A 19,651-nucleotide genomic window follows, 5' to 3' on the forward strand; every position below is an offset into this window, starting at 1 on the left:
GTGGAGATGCAGGGGATGGGCGCTACATTCTGAAATTGCATTTTTTTTGTCCACCGTTAGTTTTATCATTGGAATGTGATAGAAAACGAGACAACGGTGTGCTTTAGGACCATGAGGACGCCTCCGAGCGGTCAGGTAGGCTGTTTGGAGTGTTTGGGGTGTTTATCCGAATAATATATATTTTTTAAAGTCATGTCCCCCCCACTTCTAAAACAAAAGTTGTGCCCCTATTTTGATAGCTATAAGCAATATGGTGAACAGTCCTAGTACCAAGCCAATCAAAGGGCAATGTGAAGCTACTGTTTATACCTGTCAAATTCCATCTTATCTACACAAAGTGCCTAGGGGCACGAGGCTAGATGCTGTTTCAGGATTGGGGGGTGAACATCAGTCTAAAACTTCCTTCACACTCGACGGGAGAGTGGGCATAGATGAGCATGTCCTAGCACCATTACAATGGACTTTTGGTAATGGAATCTCATGTTATCAGCTGGGAGAGGTCTCCGATCATGGTTCTCTCTGAGGGGAACTGGGAGCATATTTAGTGCTGAATAAAAAATAGAGCCCTAGCCCCTACTCCCTAGCCCCTCCTTATAACCACTCTAAATAATAATATAGGCATTCATCAGATGCTTTTATTCAATGCAACTTTGAGTTCATATATGACCGGTGGCCACTAAAGTGCTTTCTATCCCACTGTATCGCCAGCCAAGTGCGTCTAGCTGGCTAATTAAGGGTGTGGTTGTGCCAGTTTATTTAAGCAGAGCGCTTCCTTCTGTCGGGAGATTGTTTTATCATTTGGAATGTTGGCATGCCTTTGGAGTATGAGAGCAGTGACAGTGACAGCCCAAATCCAGAGAGTCTTAAATATTCTGAAAGTATTGTGTGACACGCCCAGCGGGTGAGACAGAGGGATAGAAGTGGCTACTGGTCACATATTAAAGTATAGTCTCTTTGGATCAAATCTGATTAATGAATATATTATTATTTAGTGGCTAGAGAGTCGGAGCTTCATTTCGGTTACACATGTGTCCAATATACACTGAATGTTCCATGACATAGACTGACCAAGGGAATCCAGGTGAAAGCTATGGTCTCTTATTGATGTAAATCCACTTCTGTCAGTGTAGATGAAGAGGATGAAAGAGGTTAAAGAACGATTTTTAAGCCTTGAGACAATTGAGACATGGATTGTGTATGTGTGCCATTCATAGGGTGAGTGGCCAAGACAAAATATTTAAGTGCCTTTGTACCGGGTATGGTAGTATGTGCCAGGCAGACCGGATTGAGTGTGTCAAGAACTGCAACGCTGCTGGGGTTTTCACGCTCAACAGTTTCCCGTGTGTATCAAGAATGGTCCACGACCCAAAGGACATCCAGTCAACTTGACAGAACTGTGGGAAGCAATGGAATCAACATTGGCCAGCATTTGTACACTCAGTGTATGTACCCCATTCAGGAATCCAACCCACAACCCTACCAGCCCACTGATCTATGAGACTTACTGATACTCTATATCTGTACTAATAAACTCAGTCCCATGCCTCCTAATCGAGCTTCAGTGACTAAGGGTTCCCTTCCTGACTCACCCTCTCCTCTCAAATCGATATTCAAAAGGCAAGCGGGCATAAATCAAAAAACAATGAGGGAGTGTCAAATAAGAGCGAGAGAAAATCACTTCGCAGCCATTTAGAAATTAAGCTCTCTCTCTCTCTCCCTCTCCCACTCTCTTTCTCCACACAGGGGGAGTCATCCACCTGATTGATTTCTGTAAATTCACAATCCTATAATAGATGAGCTTGAAAAAAAAAACGATTCCTCCTTTTGCTATTTGCAAAATTGGAAAGCAGTAAGGGGTGCCAGCTTTGTGGCTGGCCCCTGTAGATGTAGAATAAAAGACAGAGAGGAGTGTGTGTGTGTGTGTGTGTGTGTGTGTGTGTGTGTGTGTGTGTGTGTGTGTGTGTGTGTGTGTGTGTGTGTGTGTGTGTGTGTGTGTGTGTGTGTGTGTGTGTGTGTGTGTGTGTGTGTGTGTGTGTGTGTGTGCGTGCGCGCGCGCACGCATGCGTTTAGGTGGGGGGTTGAAAATACTGACAACTTCCTTTACATCATAATAACAAAAAAAACACTTTAGTGTTTCTTATTTAGCCCATACTCAGTCGCTCTCCTCTGTTCCTATGCTAGGAGGGTTGGTCTGTGCCCGCTGTGGTGAGGTGCAGTGGTCTGTGCCCTCTCTGGGTGGCACCTCACCACCATATGGCATCAACGGCATACAATATGCCACAGTCTGTCGTTCCGTCTTTCCCTCTCACTCACTCTTTCGTTATTTTCTCTCTCTGGCAGGGTCTGCACTTCCACCCTCCCTCCCTTGCTTCCGCCGGAACTGTCGCCAAGCTGAGTGGCCCGCGTGGTTTCACCTTCCCCCTCTCCCACCATCCATCCCTGTCTTTCAGTCTCTCACTCATCCCGCCTCAACCTCTCTCCCTCCTCCCCTCTCTTAATTCCTCTCCTCTGGTGTGCATATTCCTCAACCAGCTTTTTTCCCTTCCTCCATCTCGCTCTTCTCTCTCTACTCTCTATTTAGCTCAGCGGCTCTCTGACACATTTCTCTCTATGACACACATACTCTTTCCTCTCTTCATCTCTGCCTCCCTATTCCCTCAACCTATGTCCGGTTGGCCTTTTTGGTGATTATGTAGGTTCACCAACCTCAGGACACATGCACTGTATTGATTATTGGCTATGCAACACAAACTCTCCTTGGGTACATGGAGTAACATTCATCTCCACTCTTTAGGAGCATTCACGTGTCTTAGACTGGTCTGGTCTGGAGGGCCTATCCTCATTACTGAGTGGGACTTCAAGAAGCCTACAGCTCGTAGACAATAACATTTCCCAGCAGAGAGAGAGAGCGATGGAGGGAGAGACGAGAGAAAGAGACGAGATAGAGAGAGCGGGGGTTGAGAGAGACAGAGTAAGATTCAGTCCACTTGAGAAGACACTCCACTCTGTCAATAACACACCTCATTACTTACACACTGTCACAAGCTTAAAGAGCACTAAAGTCACACACACATACAGGCGGGCAGGCCGACGCGCACGCACACAGTAATTAGCCAGATACCTGAGGTTGTCTATTTTTACACCACATTTTAGGCTTTATAAAACTGATAAAAGGCAGGCAGTGTGGAGGAGATAAAGAGGAAGAGATAGAGGAAGAGATTGAGCGATGGAAATAGAAGATGGGGAAGACAGATGGAGAGAGCACCAGAGCCAACAGCAGAGCTAAGTGGGTAGTGTGCTCCCCAGACAGAACAGGGCTATTCCATGCTAACGGAATTACGCTTGGACTTTTTCACTTTAAAATGTATGCCAAACCAAAACCATTGATTTCAAAGTTTAACAAACCACACAACTCTATGCACAAGGACTCCTTTGAACAACTTACGAAGAACATTTCACAAAGACACATTTACTGGAAGAACTGTGTGGATGCAAAGTTTGGAAACAGAATTACAGTAAAATCTCCCTCAGTTTTTATGCAACCCCATTTTCAAAAACTCTGTTAATTAAATATCTACTTGAATTAAGATTCAAATATGTCTGCAGAAAGAATGGTGTGTCAGCTATGACACCTTGAGTTTGAAAAAAAAGATTTTTGTTTTTGAACTATGGTAGGTGAAGTGGATTTGACCGGGTAATGGAATTCCGGTAACAGAATGACATCATGGGTACCTGCTCTGTACTTTACAGAAATGCACAATTAGTGATATGAATATCATTCTCTTCCTGGTGATGTTTCCTGAATAGGTACACAAAGGTAGAACAGTTTAACATCCTTCTTTGCATGTGGGTATTATTCTACACACGGGCTATTATTGCAATGAGCTAACATTTGGTTGGTCTGGACCAGACCAAATCTGAAACAATCATAGACAACTAAGTTTCACGAGTTTGGACATCACGGTACAGCACAGTAGAGCAGAGTAGAGTTTAGTACAGCACAGGAAAGCACATTACAGTAGAGTTCAGTACATTATACTGTACTGTACTCTAGTGCGCTCTAATGCAGGGGTTCTCAAAGTGGGGTCCGGGTCCGTGGTACTGCAGGGGGTCCACGTCCAGATCTCAAAACAAAATAAATAAAAATAATTATTCAATGAATTTTAGAACAAGATTAAATGACTTTTGGCCAAGGGATCAGTGGAATAAGTTTAGAGGGTGTAATACAACACAATGTAATATTATGAATCTACAATTTAACCCGTGCAACATGGGCCTGGGAGGCTCACGGATATTGGTATCCACAGTACTCCACCAATTATACATTTTTCAACTCAATACCCTCCTAAAGAATCTCTCTTCCTCATGGCAAAATGTGTAGAATTGCAAGAAATGAGCTTGAAAACTGATTTTTTTTTCTCTCTGGTGCCAAGAGATGGGCCTTTAAAATGTTCCTTTGCAGGGCCCAAAACTTGGTTCGAAGTCATAGTTAAACTCCTTGTATGCATTTCAAAAAACATCTCAATCGAGTTGTGTTCTGATTATGAGGGGATGATGAATTTACTACCACAAAAGGGGTCCCTGGCCCCAAAAACTCCCTAGTCCTTGCCGATGACAAGCATATCCATAACAAGATGCAGCCACCACCATGCTAGAAAATATGAAGAGTGGTACTCAGTGGTGTGTTATGTTGGATTGTCCCCCAAACATAATGCTTTGTTTTCAGGACATAAAGTTAATTTATTTACCACATTTTTAGCACTTTTACATAAGTGTCTTATTGCAAACAGGATGCATGATGTGGAATATGTTCTGTAAAGGCTTTCTTATTTTCACTCTGTCAATTAGGTTAGTATTGTGGAGTAACTACAATGTTGTTGATCCATCCTCAGTTTACTCTTATCACAGCCATTAAACTCTAACTGTTTTAAAATCACCATTGGACTCTTGGGTGAAATCCCTGAGCGGTTTCCTTCCTCTCCGGCAACTGCGTTAGGAAGGATGCCTGTATCTTTGTAGTGACTGGGTGTATTGATACACCATCCTAAGTGTAATTGATAACTTCACCATGCTCAAAGGGATAGTCAATGTTTGCTTTTTTTTACCCATCTACCAATAGGCACTCTTCTTTGCGAGACATTGTGGTTGAATTTGTGTTTGAAATTCACTGCTTGTCTGATGGACTAGATAACTGTATGTGTGGAGTACAGAGATGAGGTAGTTATTCAAAAATCATGTTAAAACCTCTATAGGATTGGTGGGTCCCCCTCGGGACAGTTGAGCTAACGTAGGCTAATGCGATTAGCTTGAGGTTGTAAATAACAAGAACATTTCCCAGGATATAGACATACAGTATCTAATATTGGCAGAAAGCTTAAATTCTTGTTAATCTAACTACACTGTCCAATTTACAGTAGCTAATACAGTGAAAGAATGCCATGTTGTTGTTTGAGGAGAGTGCACAGTTATGAACTTGAAAAGTTATTAATAAACCAATTAGGCACATTTGGGCAGTCTTGACACAACATTTTGAACAGACATGCAATGGTTCATTGGATCAGTCTAAAGCTTTGCACATACACTGCTGCCATCTAGTGGCCAAAATATAAGTTGCGCATGGGCTGGAATAATACATTATGGCCTTTCTCATGCATTTTAAAGATGATGGTACAGAAAAATAAAAAAAAATACATGTTTTTTTCTTTGTATTATCTTTTACCAGATCTAATGTGTTATATTCTCCTACTTGCATTTCACATTTCCACAAACTTCAAAGTGTTTCCTTTCAAATGGTATCAAGAATATGCATATCCTTGCTTCAGTTCCTTAGCTACAGGGTATGTAGATTAGATTAGGGTATGTCATTTTAGGCCAATTTTTTTTTAAAGGGTCCGATCCTTAAGAGGATTTATTAAACACTATTATTACGCACAGACTGAGTCCATGCAATGTATTATGTGACATTTTTACTCCTGAACTTATTTCGGCTTGCCATAACAAAGGGGTTGAATACTTATTGGCTCAAGACATTTCAGCTGTACATTTTTAATTAATTTGTTTGAAATATCTAAAAACATAATGCCATTTTGACATTATGGGGTATTGTGTAGACCAGTGACACAACATCTCAATTTAATTCATTTTAAACTGGAAAAAGTCAAGGTGTGTGAATACTTTCTGAAGGCAAATGTCTTGAGTCTGTACCCCACACATTCAATTATCTGTAAGGTCCCTCAGTTGAGCAGTGAATTTCAAACACAAATTGAACCACAAAGACCAGGGAAGTTTTCCAATAGAAACATTTGTTATTCTTTACTAGAGTCAATGTCCGCACCCTGCAGAAAATAAATTAGCATAATACAAAAATCCCCATAAAAAATCTCTGTTTAAGCTAGAGATATTTGATTTTTTGCAATGCTCAATCCACAGCATCCGCCGATGATTCACTGCTCGTCTGAGGGACTAGATAATTGTATGTGTGGAGTACAGAGATGAGGTAGTTATTCATAAATCATTTAGCTCCGTCGATGACAGAGCTAAGAAAAATTGGTCTTCTCACAAAATCGTCAGTAGCATCCGAATGGTTTGGCCGACAAACGACGACATATGGAAAGATGAGACTGTCACAAACATGATGGTGCCCTCCGTTTTGCTCTATGATCCCCACAACCATCTTGGGACTAGTCTGAAGTTGGTACAGCCGATCTGCTAACTTCTGTCTGTAGCGTCAGAACAGTTTGGGCTACACAATAATACCCCTCTGTTGAAAGGTGAGACTCTCGTGAACACGTACATGTCAATTGTTTCACTCTAGGAAGCCCACAAGCCTCACAAGAATCGTCTGAAAGTCCACCAGTACCAGTTGAAAAAAGTACCCCCCACGGCGTAGTCAGGGCTTAGTCTTTAGATGAACAGTTACAGATAGGAGAAAACGGAGGATGGATGAACAACATGTTCTAATTGACAGAGTGAAAGAAGGAAGCCTGTACAGAAGAAAAAATATTCCAAAACATTCATCCTGTTTGCAACAAGACACTAAAGTAATACGGCAAGAATGTTGGTAAAGCAATTCACTTTTTCACCTAAATACAAAGTGTTATGTTTGGGGAAAATCCAGTTCAACACATTACGGAGTACCACTCTCCATATTTTCAAGCATAGTGGTGCCTGCATCATGTTATGGGTATGATTGTAATCATTAAGGACTGCGGAGGTTTTCATGATAAAACATTTATTGAATGGAGCTAAGCACAGGCAAAATCCGATAGGGAAAAACCTGGATCAGTATGCTTTCCACCAGACACTGGGAGATCAATTCACCTTTCAGCAGGAAAATAAGCCAAAACACAAGGCTAAATCTACACTGGAGTTGCTTACCAAGAAGACAGTGAATGTTCCTGAGTGGCCGAGTTATAGTTTTGACTTAAATCTGCTTTAAAATCTATGGCAAGACCTGGAAATGGTTGTCTAGCAATGATCAAATAATAATGGGCAAATGTTGAACAATCCAGGTGTGGAAAGCTCTTAGAGACAAACCAGAAAGAGTCACAGCTGTAATCACTGCCAAAGGCGATTCTAACATGTATTGACGCAGGGGGGTTGAATACTTATCTAGTCAAGATATAGTGTTTAACTTTAAAAATCTTTTATTAATATTTTTTACAAAGTGATCCCAGTGTAATACAACAAAATGTGGAAAGTGTGAATACTTTCTGAAGGCACTGTACAGTACCGTACTGTACTCTACTTTACTGTACTGTTCTGTACTTTACTGTTCTCTACTTTGCTGTACTGTACTGTGCTATCCAAACTAGGGTTGAATGGCGGGAGCCCGGTTATCGGGATTTACCGCGCAAACCACTCCCTTTTCCCGGGATAAATAACAGCGAGCCACCGGTCAATTATAACAAATTATGTATATGAACATCATGGCGTGAAATGAAACTGTTAAATAATTTGTGATGACGAAATATGCCTTCTCTATGGCCTCTGCATGATGAATCAATGCGCAGGGTGGGGACAGACAGCCCATCTCAGTATGAAGTGCAGTTCACAAAGCATGTAGACCTAGCTATCCTGGTAACTTTTTTTCTTATGACAGCTATGCTACAGTAACATACTGGCCGAATGTGCGTCTAATTTATCCATCTCTATCTGGTGTTCGGAGGTCACCTTGTCTTTTAATTGTAAAGATTCTATATTTTTTTTAATTGCAGCTGCAGAGTTTAAAAATCAGACTATCACTCGAATATCGTTGCTTTAAATCAGTACACGTGCGAGCAATCTCTCGCAGTCTTTCTCTCTCTCCATCAACTCTATTCAAATTGCATCCAAAATAGATAATCCTGTTCTAGATCGATATACAGCCCTTTATATAGATGTCCTAGCCTACCTCTTTCAGGTAATAAAAACAATGCTGTAGTAGCCTTATATTTAGTTAATTAATGATGGGTTATGCATAATAAGCTTCTTACTTATAGCTCTGTCTCTTGCGCAACAGGCATGCTCCTGTGCACCACTGGCCTCTCTCCTTAAAAATGCACTATAACTAATTGGTAGGTGTTACGGCTGTCTAATTCCTCCTCCTCGGGTGAGGAGAAGGAGTAAGGGTCGTACCAAAATGCAGCGTTGAATAAAGACATAATGAATATTTATTAACGACAAGACGAACACGAAAAAACACTTGGAAAATACAAAACAACAAAACGACGTAGACAGACCTGCACTTGAGAACTTACATATACACGAAGAACGCACAAACAGGTACAGACTACACAAACGAACGAAACCACAAAACAGTCCCGTGTGGTAGACACAGAAACAGGAACAATCACCCACAAAAAAACAGTGAGAACAGCCTACCTTAATATGGTTCTCAATCAGAGGAAACGTCAAACACCTGCCTCTAATTGAGAACCATATCAGCCAACACATTTAACCCAACATAGGAACACATAACATAGAATGCCCACCCCAACTCACGCCCTGACCAACTAAACACATACAAAAACAAGGAAAACAGGTCAGGAACGTGACAGTAGGTCTTCCTTTACTTGTTACTTCTGCGAACTTTCATTATCCTTCCACCTCATCTTAAAGATACGTGGGCACAAGGCAATGTTTCTTAAACTTACAGAAGGCAAATCCTTTCTCCAAAACTAAATATAAGTGATGATATTACTTGGCAGGGGTCTTTACTTCAACATTATTGTGTTATTTTTGCCTACATTATTTCCGCCTAAAATGACATACCTAAATCTAACTGCCTGTAGCTCAGGCCCTGAAGCAATGATATGCATATTATTGGTACCATTTGAAAGGAAACACTTTGAAGTTTGTGGAAATGTGAAAGGAATGTAGAAGAGTATAACACAATCAATCTGATAAAAGGTAATACGAAGAAAAAAACAAGCGTTATTTTATATTTTTTTTGTACCATCATCTTTGAAATGCAAGAGAAAGGCCAGCATGTATTATTCCAGCCCATGCACAATTTAGATTTTGGTCACTAGATGGCAGCAGTGTGTGTGTGCAAAGTTTCGGACTGATCCAATGAACCATTGCATTTCTGTTCAAAATCTTGTATCAAGACTGCCCAAATTGCCTAATTGGTTTATTATTAACATTTCATGTTCAAAATTGTGCACTCTCCTCTAACAATAGCATGGTATTCTTTCACTGTAATAGCTACTATAAATTTGACAGTGCAGTTAGAGTAACAAGAATTTAAGCTTTCTGCCAATATCAGACATGTCTATGTCCTGGGAGATTTTCTTGTAACTTACAACCTCATGCTAATCACATTAGCCTATGTTTGCTCAACTGTCCTGAGGATGGGACAACGATCCCTGAAGAAGTTTTAAGACTTTTTCTGGTAGATATTGTCTCAGACCCCTCTTTCATTTGTTTGATCAGAAATTGAAAGATTTACACTACATTTTAGCGTTACAGATTTTCAGGAAGGAAAATGGTTGAAAAATGTATATCTGCCTTAATTTAGAAAATATATAGACACTTAGATCATTTGACACCCAATTTAACATGCTTCTATGAACTTCACATGTTGTTGCTCATGGGTCCTTTTACATGGAAAGGCCCAGCTTCATATGGCTTGGCACAGTTGTACAGAGCTCTCCCTTCGGCATGGTGGGAGTGCACCGTCTACAATCACACATACCATCACACACAAACACAATTCTGTATGAAGCTACATCTTCAGTAGGGTGGGCAACGCCTACACACACATGCGCGTACATGCACATGTACATACACGTACACGTACACACACACACACACACACGTACACGCACACACACACACACACGCACACACACACACACACACACAAACTCACAACGAGCTGAACCACACAAGGAACAATATCCTGTAACTGCAGAGAAATACAGGACATAAGTCATGCTAGTTTGTGTTGAGTTAGCTGTGTACTAACTGTGCTTCTCTTGTGTGTGTACAGTATCCATGCTTTCTCCTGCGAAGATACACAGAAGTAAGCAGTCAGGAACTCCATGCATATTCTACACATGTGATTAAAAGCAGTCTCTAGACACTGGAGCCATGGTAATGGCCCAGAAACACTGCAGTACACTCCTGAGCTTTGGGATTGGCCAGTAGTCACTTCCTGTGCTCTGTGATTGGCTAGTATCCTCCCAGCAGTATCTCTGCTCCAAAGGGTATAACAGTGAAAGAAGCTGGGCCTTACTTACAGTACCAATCAAAAGTTTGGACACACTTACTCATAAAAGGGTTTTCTTTATTTTTACTATTTTCTACATTGTAGAATAATAGTGAAGACATCAAAACTATGAAATAACACACATGGAATCACATAGTAAACAAAACAGTTTTTAGATTTTAGATTCCTCAAAGAAGCCAATCTTTGCCTTGATGACAGCTTTGCACACTCTTGCTATTCTCTCAACCAGCTTCATGACGAATGCTTTACCAATGGTCGTGAAGGGGTTACCACATATGCTGAGCACTTGTTGGTTGCTTTTCCTTCACTCTGCAGTCCAACTTATTCCAAACCATCTCAATTGGGTTGAGGTCGGGTGATTGTGGAGGCTTGGTCATCTGTTGCAGATAGCCCATACACAGCCTGGAGGTGTGTTGGGTCATTGTCCTGTTGAAAAACAAATGATAGTCCCACCAAGCGCAAACCAGATGGGATGGAGTATCGCTGCAGAACGTGGTAGCGATGCTGGTCAAGTGTGCCTAGAATTCTAAATAAATTACAGACAGTGTCACCAGCAAAGCACCCCACACCCTCCTCCTCCATGCTTCACAGTGGGAACCACACATGCAGAGATCATCCATTCATCTACTCTGCGTCTCACAAAGACATGGCGGTTGTTGGAACCAAAAATGTCACATTTGGACACATCAGACCAAAGGACAGATTTCCACTGGTCTAATATCCACTCCTCGTGTTTCTTGGCCCAATCAAGTCTCTTCTTCTTATTGTGTCCTTTAGTAGTGGTTACTACATGATTCCATATGTGTTATTTCATAGTTTTGATGTTTTCACTATTTTTCTACAATGTAGAAAATTGTAAAAAATTAAGAATAAACCCTCGAATGAGTAGGTGTGTCCAAACGTTTGACTGTTACTGTATGTGCATCAATACAGAATGTTACAAACATACATCCCTGTCATATAGAGAGAAGAGTAATGTAAGCTTTACATGGTAAATATAAAGTTACAGAAACTGTGACTTATGCTAGCTAATGTTTGACTTGAGTTTTAGCAAGAATGCTACCTGGCGTTAGGTGATGCTAATGCTAAGAGGTTATCTTACATAGCCTGTGTTGCTCAGTGGGCAGGAGCAGGGCCGTAACCAGGGTCTGAGTTTTAGTGAAGCCCGGATGGATGGACTGCATTTCTATACAATTTAATCAGTCTAAAATACTTTTTGGAGAACAGCAATAACAATCAAAAATGACCCTAACCATTATCACATTGGTTGCTGTAATTTCATTTACCTCAGTCAATCTACAAACACATAACCTATAAGCTATACAATTAGCCACTACACATTAACTCTAACTTAGTACAGGGATAAAAAAATTATAATTTCATACGTACAAAGGGATCATTTAGCAGAAAAGTATTTTATTACCAAAAAGTAAACAAATCAGTTTGCTTTACATAATATTTTTTTTGTTATTGCAATTTTACAGCTAATTTCCTGCAATTTGACACATTTTGCTGACATATGCTATGTTAATTTGATATACAGTGCTTTTCAAAAGTACTCATCCCCCTTGGCGTTTTTCATATTTTGTTGCATTACAACCTGTAATTTAATTAGATTTTTATTTGGATTTCATGTAATGGACATACACAAAATAGTCCAAATTGGTGAAGTGAAATGAAAAAAATTACTTGTTTCAAAAACAACAACATCAAAAAAATCGGAAAAGTGGTGCGTGCATATGTATTGACTCCCTTTGCTATGAAGCCCCTAAATAAGGTCTGCTTCAACCAGAAGTCACATAATTAGTTAAATAAAGTCCACATGTGTGCAATCTAAGTGTTACATGATCTGTCACATGATCTCAGTATATATATACACCTGTTCTGAAAGGCCCCAGAGTCTGCAACACCACTAAGCAAGGGGCACCACAAAGCAAGCGGCACCATGAAGACCAAGGAGCTCTCCAAAAAGGTTAGGGACAAAGTTGTTGATTATAAAAAAATATCTGACACTTTGAACATCCCACGAGCACCATTAAATCCATTATTAAAAAATGGAAAGAATATGGCACCACAACAAACCTGCCAAGAGAGGGCCGCCCACCAAAACTCACGGACCAGGCAAGGAGGGCATTAATCAGAGAGGCAACAAAGAGACCAAAGATAACCCTGAAGGAGCTGCAAAGCTCCACAGTGGAGATTGAAGTATCTGTCCATAGGACCACTTTAATTAAGCCGTACACTCCACAAAGCTGGGCTTTACGGAAGAGCGGCCAGAAAAAAGCCGTTGCTTAAAGAAAACAATAAGCAAACACGTTTGGTGTTCACCAAAAGGCAGGTGGGAGACTCCCCAAACATAATAGAAGAAGGTACTCTGGTCAGATGAGACTAAAATTGAGCTTTTTGGCCATTAAGGAAAACGATATGTCTTGCGTAAACTCAACACCTTTCATCACCCCGAGAATAACATCCCCACAGTGAAGCATGGTGGTGCCAGCATCATGCTGTGGGGATGTTATTCATCGGCAGGGACTGGGAAACTGGTCAGAATTAAAGGAATGATAGATGTCGCTAAATACAGGGAAATTCTTGAGGGAAACCTGTTTCAGTCTTCTAGAGATCTGAGACTGGGACGGAGGTTCACCTGCCAGCACAACAATGAACCTAAGGATACTGCTAAAGCAACACTTGAGTGGTTTAAGGGGAAACATTTAAATGTCTTGGAATGGCCTAGTCAAAGCCCAGACCTCAATCCAAAGATTGCTGTACACCAGCGGAACTCACCCAACTTGAAGGAGCTGGAGCAGTTTTGCCTTGAAGAATGTGCAAAAATCACAGTGGCTAGATGTGCCAGGCTTATAGAGACATACACAAGAGACTTGCAGCTGTAATTGACTTTGGGGGGGGGGGGGGGGGGGGGGGGGTGAATAGTTATGCACGCTCAAGTTCTGTTTTTTAGTCTTATTTCTTGTTTGTTTCACCCCCAAAAAAATATTTTGCATCTTCAAAGTGGTAGGCTTGTTGTGTAAATCAAATGATACAAACCCCATAAAATCCATTTTAATTCCAGGTTGTAAGGCAACAAAATAGGAAAAATGCCAAGGGGGTGAATACTTTCGCAAGCCACTGTATGAGTGAGAGTGAAAAACAAAGTGAATGGAGGCTCCCTGGAGGTCAGGGCCCCTGGACATGTGCCCTGCGTGCCGGGTCGGTAATTCAGCCATGATTACTACAAGTTTAGATAGCTGGCTAGACTAACTAGACTAATTTACCAATCTAAAAAGTGTTAACTGACATGTCAGTGAGTGAAATATAACAAGAGGAAACATGCTGATGCAAAACTAAGTATCAAAATTGCACCTTGTGTATTCTACTATTCCTACTCTCAACAGTAAGTTGAGACCCGACAGAGTTCCTAAATTATTATATATTTTTTCACATTCTCAATAATTCCATGGCTGTCGAGGGCTCGTCTTTAACGTACAGAGAGTTATGAAAGCTTTTCTCTCTATTGGTTTATCTTTCTCTCTATCAACAGGAATAGTAGGTCTATCATTAATACATTCTGAAGTCACTTCACTTGCCCTTTACAAAAATCTGCTTTGCATTTCTTGAGCTCCCCAAATTCATATGACAGATCAACATCTGTGCTCATCTCGGATCATATATAGAAAAACAGATAGTGCATGTACAAAACAGCCCGCATGTCAAGTGATACCAAATTCCTTATAGTTCACTGCTTTTCATCAAAGTAAAGTGCTTATCATTATCTGTATCCCGTTCTGACGGCTTGCTGACATTCCGTATGTGTCAGAATACTTTCTTGCACAAAACACACAAGTGAACGCAGAAAAACACTCATATGGACAACCACATACACACACACCCTAAATGTGCACGACTGTGCAGTCATAATTACTTACAGTACGTACACACATAACATGTGTTCAATGTGCTACCGAGACAATCTCTATTCCAGACATAAGCGTAAAGTAGTGACCACACCTCCCACTACCAAAAACACAGAAACATACTGACAAACACACCCATTCTCAACTGCATCCTCAAACTTGCCTCAGTCAAAGGGAACTTAGATGCTGGACTTATAGTTGGCATACCGGTACTTCGTTATGACATACTTATCGCTCTGGGTGGACACTGGCTGTTTTTCTCATCAGAGCCAGAGTGATAGGAAGTTGCTGGGCTCAGATTACCCAACCGCAAATTCTAACTTTCTAACCTCTAGGAGGATACAGAATATCTGACCCTGGACCAGCTGTTAGGGGCATCAGGCTTAACCACATATCCACAGCACAAACCCATGTCAAAGACTAAATGATGTCTCAATAGTACTTAAGAGTTAATTGACAAGTGATGTCCATCTTCTCACTGGGTTGTGGAATGTTGTCCATTAGCTTGGGGAGCTAACACAAGTCTTCAGGTCTCAGGGAAGGTTACGCATTACGCGCACACCAAACCACATCCGTTACACTTCACCCCCCTTTGACCACAATGTCCTCAGAGACCCGTCCCGGGTTTAGGAAGCAATGTGACCGACTGGGCTCAAACCCAGGCCTTCTGACCACCCCAAGACTGTGTTACAATAACCAGCTGACCATTAAAAATAAATAGTCAGCAAAATATGGTTGTATAGTGGTTTTTACCTGACATCATTTTGCTGAGGAGGCTTCTTTTGGCCTACCAAGTTCACAGTTCTTGCTTGGATGGGCTTCTCCTCCCTGGAACACACAAAAGGGACAATGTGGTTGGAATGTTGTCAGAAAACGTTGTCAAATGTTATACATTGGTGTAGTTTGAGGGTTCTTTAGAAGGTGGATGCATGACTCTATTTAGACATTGGTCAGATTGCTCTGCTCAGACGTTGCCGAGACCTGCTAGATCTTACAATGTCTGAATAGGTATTTTACATATCAGCTAACCACATCATTTGTTATGGCAATCTGGTGCCCAAATGCACAGTCGATGACATGGCACCCAACCATTGGTTGATACATGCAACGTCTGAGCACGGGAACGCTAATTAAACATTGGATGGATGAAATTACCACATTCACAGGGTCGTCATTAGTTACCACAGCCACAAAGTCATAAACCCCACCTATTTGTACAATTTATCTTATTAAGATGTGATTTTAAACTTAACCCTAAACCTTAATCACACTGCTAACCTTATGCCTAACCTTAACCTTAAATTAAGACCAAAAAGCAAATTTTTGTTTTTATGAATTGTTATGATATAGCCAACTTTTACTTTGTGACTGTGCTATCTAGTGAAAACCCATTCACAGTCATAAATCAAATCCACTACTTACTGTTCTCCATCAACAATTAACCAACACCTGACCAATCAGAATAGAGAAACTAAGTTGCTATGTAGAACATCAATTACAATAACAAAGAACTGATTCATAATATTTTAGAACTACACAACAATGACTTAAAAAATCATATTTCTGATCAAATAATTATACACTGGAATGTTTTCCCTTTTACCTCAAAATATCTACTGTTTTCTTTTTTCCCCTCAGTAATCTGACACATCAATGGGTTGGTCCTCTGATTATCTTGATCACAGATAAAACCCTATGAGAACCCCACAACATGGAGGCGTTCTGTCTAAAACTGAAAGGGGTGACAGATCTGTAATAACACATTGTGTATGAGCTGTCATTAGATGGGTGCTATGAAAAAAAATTGGGTTCGATGGCAACTGTGTCTGACGGTCCAGTATTTCAGCTGTTCAAACCTCCATTCTTCAATTACACTGATTGGGTGAAAAAGTTGATGTATAAGCCAAACCTAATTATTAGGAAACAGTACCAGGGGAGCACACTGCATTCTTACAACCATTAGATCATTTTTTTCTGACTGTGACCTATGCATGAAAATATCTGCACATACAGTACACACACACCCACACATATGCAAGGGCAGATAGTATGAATACAAAGCAGTGTGTAAATATTGATATGGCGGATTGGATTAAATCCCAGCCTCTCTCTCTCTGTGTGTGTGTGTGTGTGTGTGTGTGTGTGTGTGTGTGTGTGTGTGTGTGTGTGTGTGTGTGTGTGTGTGTGTGTGTGTGTGTGTGTGTGTGTGTGTGTGTGTGTGTGTGTGTGTGTGTGTGTGTGTGTGTGTGTGAGAGATGAGTACCAGTTTGGACACACCTACTCATTCAAGGGTTTTTCTTTAGTTTTACTATTTTCTACATTGCAGAATAATAGTGAAGACATCAAAACTAGGAAATAACACATATAGAATCATGTAGTAACCAAAAAAGTGTTTTAAACTAATCAAAATATATTTTATATTTGAGTTTTTCAAAGTAGCCACCCTTTGCCTTGATGACAGCTTTGCACACGCTTGGCATTCTCTCAACCAGCTTCATGAGGTAGTCACCTGGAATGCATTTTAATTAACAGGTGTGCCTTGTTAAAAGTTAATTTGTGAAATGTCTTTCCTTCTTAATGTGTTTGAGCCAATCAGATGTGTTGTGACAAGGTAGAGGTGGTATACAGCAGATAGCCCTATTTGGTAAAATACCAAGTCCATATTATGGCAGGAACAGCTCAAATAAGTAAAGAGAAACGACAGTCCATCACTACTTGAAGACATGAAGGTAAGTCAATACTGAACATTCCAAGAACCATCAAGCGCTATGATGAAACTGGCTCTCATGAGGACCACCACAGGAAACGAAGACCCAGAGTTACCTCTGCTGCAGAGGATAAGTTCATTAGAGTTAACTGCACCTCAGATTGCAGCCTAAAGAAATGCTTCATAGAGTTCAAGTATCAGACACGTCAACATCAACTGTTCAGGAGAGAATGCATGAATCAGGCCTTTGTGGTGAAATTGCTGCAAAGAAACCACTACTAAAGGGCACAAAAGAAGAAGAGACTTGCTTGGGCCAAGAAACACGATGAGTGGATATTAGACCGGTGGAGATCTGTCCTTTGGTCTGATGAGTCCAAATCTAAGATTTCTGCTTCTAACCCCCATGTCTTTGTGAGACGCAGAGTAGGTGAACGGCTGATCTCCGCATGTGTGGTTCCCACCGTGAAGCATGGAGGAGGAGGTGTGATGGTGTGGGGTGCTTTGCTGGTTACACTGTCAGTGATTTATTTAGAATTCAAGGCATACTTAACCAGCATGCCTACCACAGTATTCTGTAGTGATACGCCATCCCATCTGGTTTGCGCTTAGTGGGACTATCATTTGTTTTTCAACAGGACAATGACCCAAATCACACCTCTAGGCTGTGTAAGGGCTATCTGACTAAGGAGAGTGGTGGAGCGCTGTATCAGATGACCTAGCCTCCACAATCACCTGACCTCAACCCAAATGAGATGTTTGGGGTGAGATGGACCGCAGAGTGAAGGAAAAACAGCCAACAGGTGCTCAACATATGTGGGGACTCCTTCAAGACTGTTGGCATTCCAGCTGAAACTGGTTGAGCGAATGCCAAGAGTGTGCAAAGCTGTCATCAAGGCAAATGGTGGCTACTTAGAAGAATCTCAAATGTAAAATATATTTTGATTTGTTTAACACATTTTTGGTTACTACATGGTTCCATATGTGTTATATCATCGTTTTGATGTCTTCACTATTGTACTACAATGTAGAAAATAGTAAAAAATTAAGAAAAACCCTTGAATGAGTAGGTTTGTCCAAACTTTTGACTGGAACTGTATATGGGGTGTCATAGTCCTGTGTCTATGTTTCATCAGTGCTTCTCACATTAGTGAGTTTATCGAATAGCTTTACAGCATAGAATGCGCAGATTAGATGACATATCAGTTCAGCCCGCGTCTACTGTAATCTGATGTTGTGATTAGAGTGAATGATGCTATCAGATATAGGTGAGTTCTGTGAGTGGAAGATTTAAAAGGCTATTTTCCTCACTAGAGTAAGGGCACACAGGCTACTGTAGCATATGTTGCAATTAAGATCCCAGAGCAAACCGCATGAGCATGCGAAGCAAGCATGCGCGCACACACACACATGCTACAGTTTTGCAGGGCTAATGCATAGCCTAAAATAAAAATTATGCATGACCACTTATGCATTGGACACTTCCTTCTTTAGATGCAATGAATCGATCTGCAGTTTCAGTACAGGGCCATCACTCTGCACAAGGAGCCTAAAATAGAACACAGACGTGAATAGCAGAGGAGTTCTCATAGGAGCCCGGTTATTCGTTCTTATAAGAATATGCGATAGCAGTGACTTGTTTAACGTCATATCACCTCGCTGCAGTTTGACAGGCAATTAGTGGAGTAACATGCTACTCAGATAAGGTTACATCTAACTCACGATGACAAACCGTCGATGTTTTGTCGTGACAAATACAATATACGTGCTCCTTCCACACCGTCTCAAATTCTGTGTGTGAAAATACTAAAATAGCACAGGTTGACTGCTGATCTTCGACCATTCATCAACTATAATAAAACAGCACATAGGGCATGGACTAGGCTACATGCATTTACGCTAGCCTTTCTGTAGAGATGGGCTGTTGTAGCCTGATGCGAGAGTGCTGGCGCTGGCCTACATTGGGCTGTTATACTCAACCCACCGCATCGCCAAAGCAGCGACCGAACACGCAAACAGCTGTTGAGATACGGGACGGAAAAACTCCGCTAGAGCAGATATACACTGATTTTACAAGCAGAAATTAAGAGAATATCGGTCGAATCGCGTTGTGTAATCGCAGCCTGAAGTTAGCCTATAGCCTGCGGACGCAGTGCTCAAGATACTGGGCTATAGGCTTTAGGCTATATATAACCTATATAGCCAGCAATTTGTTCGGATATCACAGAACACATGATTGTATTACCGGGAAATGGGTGAGGTTGAGAAGAAATTAGTTAGGGCATCAGAAGACACTGGAGTGTGACGCTGCTGCGTGTCTCA

General features: G+C 41.0%; 1 protein-coding gene across 21 annotated transcripts in view; it reads right to left on the minus strand.

Moving 5' to 3' along the window:
- The window catches only part of LOC129857108 (regulating synaptic membrane exocytosis protein 1-like), a 75,307-nt gene that overhangs the window by 54,331 nt on the left and 1,325 nt on the right, over positions 1–19,651 (minus strand). For all 21 annotated transcript variants that reach the window (XM_055925081.1, XM_055925094.1, XM_055925113.1 and 18 more), the window contains exon 2: positions 15,379–15,453. In XM_055925081.1, the coding sequence (XP_055781056.1) occupies positions 15,379–15,453 (75 nt within the window). The remainder of the gene's footprint in view (positions 1–15,378; positions 15,454–19,651) is intronic.

The sequence above is a fragment of the Salvelinus fontinalis genome, chromosome 1 (assembly GCF_029448725.1).
Source record: "Salvelinus fontinalis isolate EN_2023a chromosome 1, ASM2944872v1, whole genome shotgun sequence".
NCBI classification, from domain to species: domain Eukaryota; kingdom Metazoa; phylum Chordata; class Actinopteri; order Salmoniformes; family Salmonidae; genus Salvelinus; species Salvelinus fontinalis.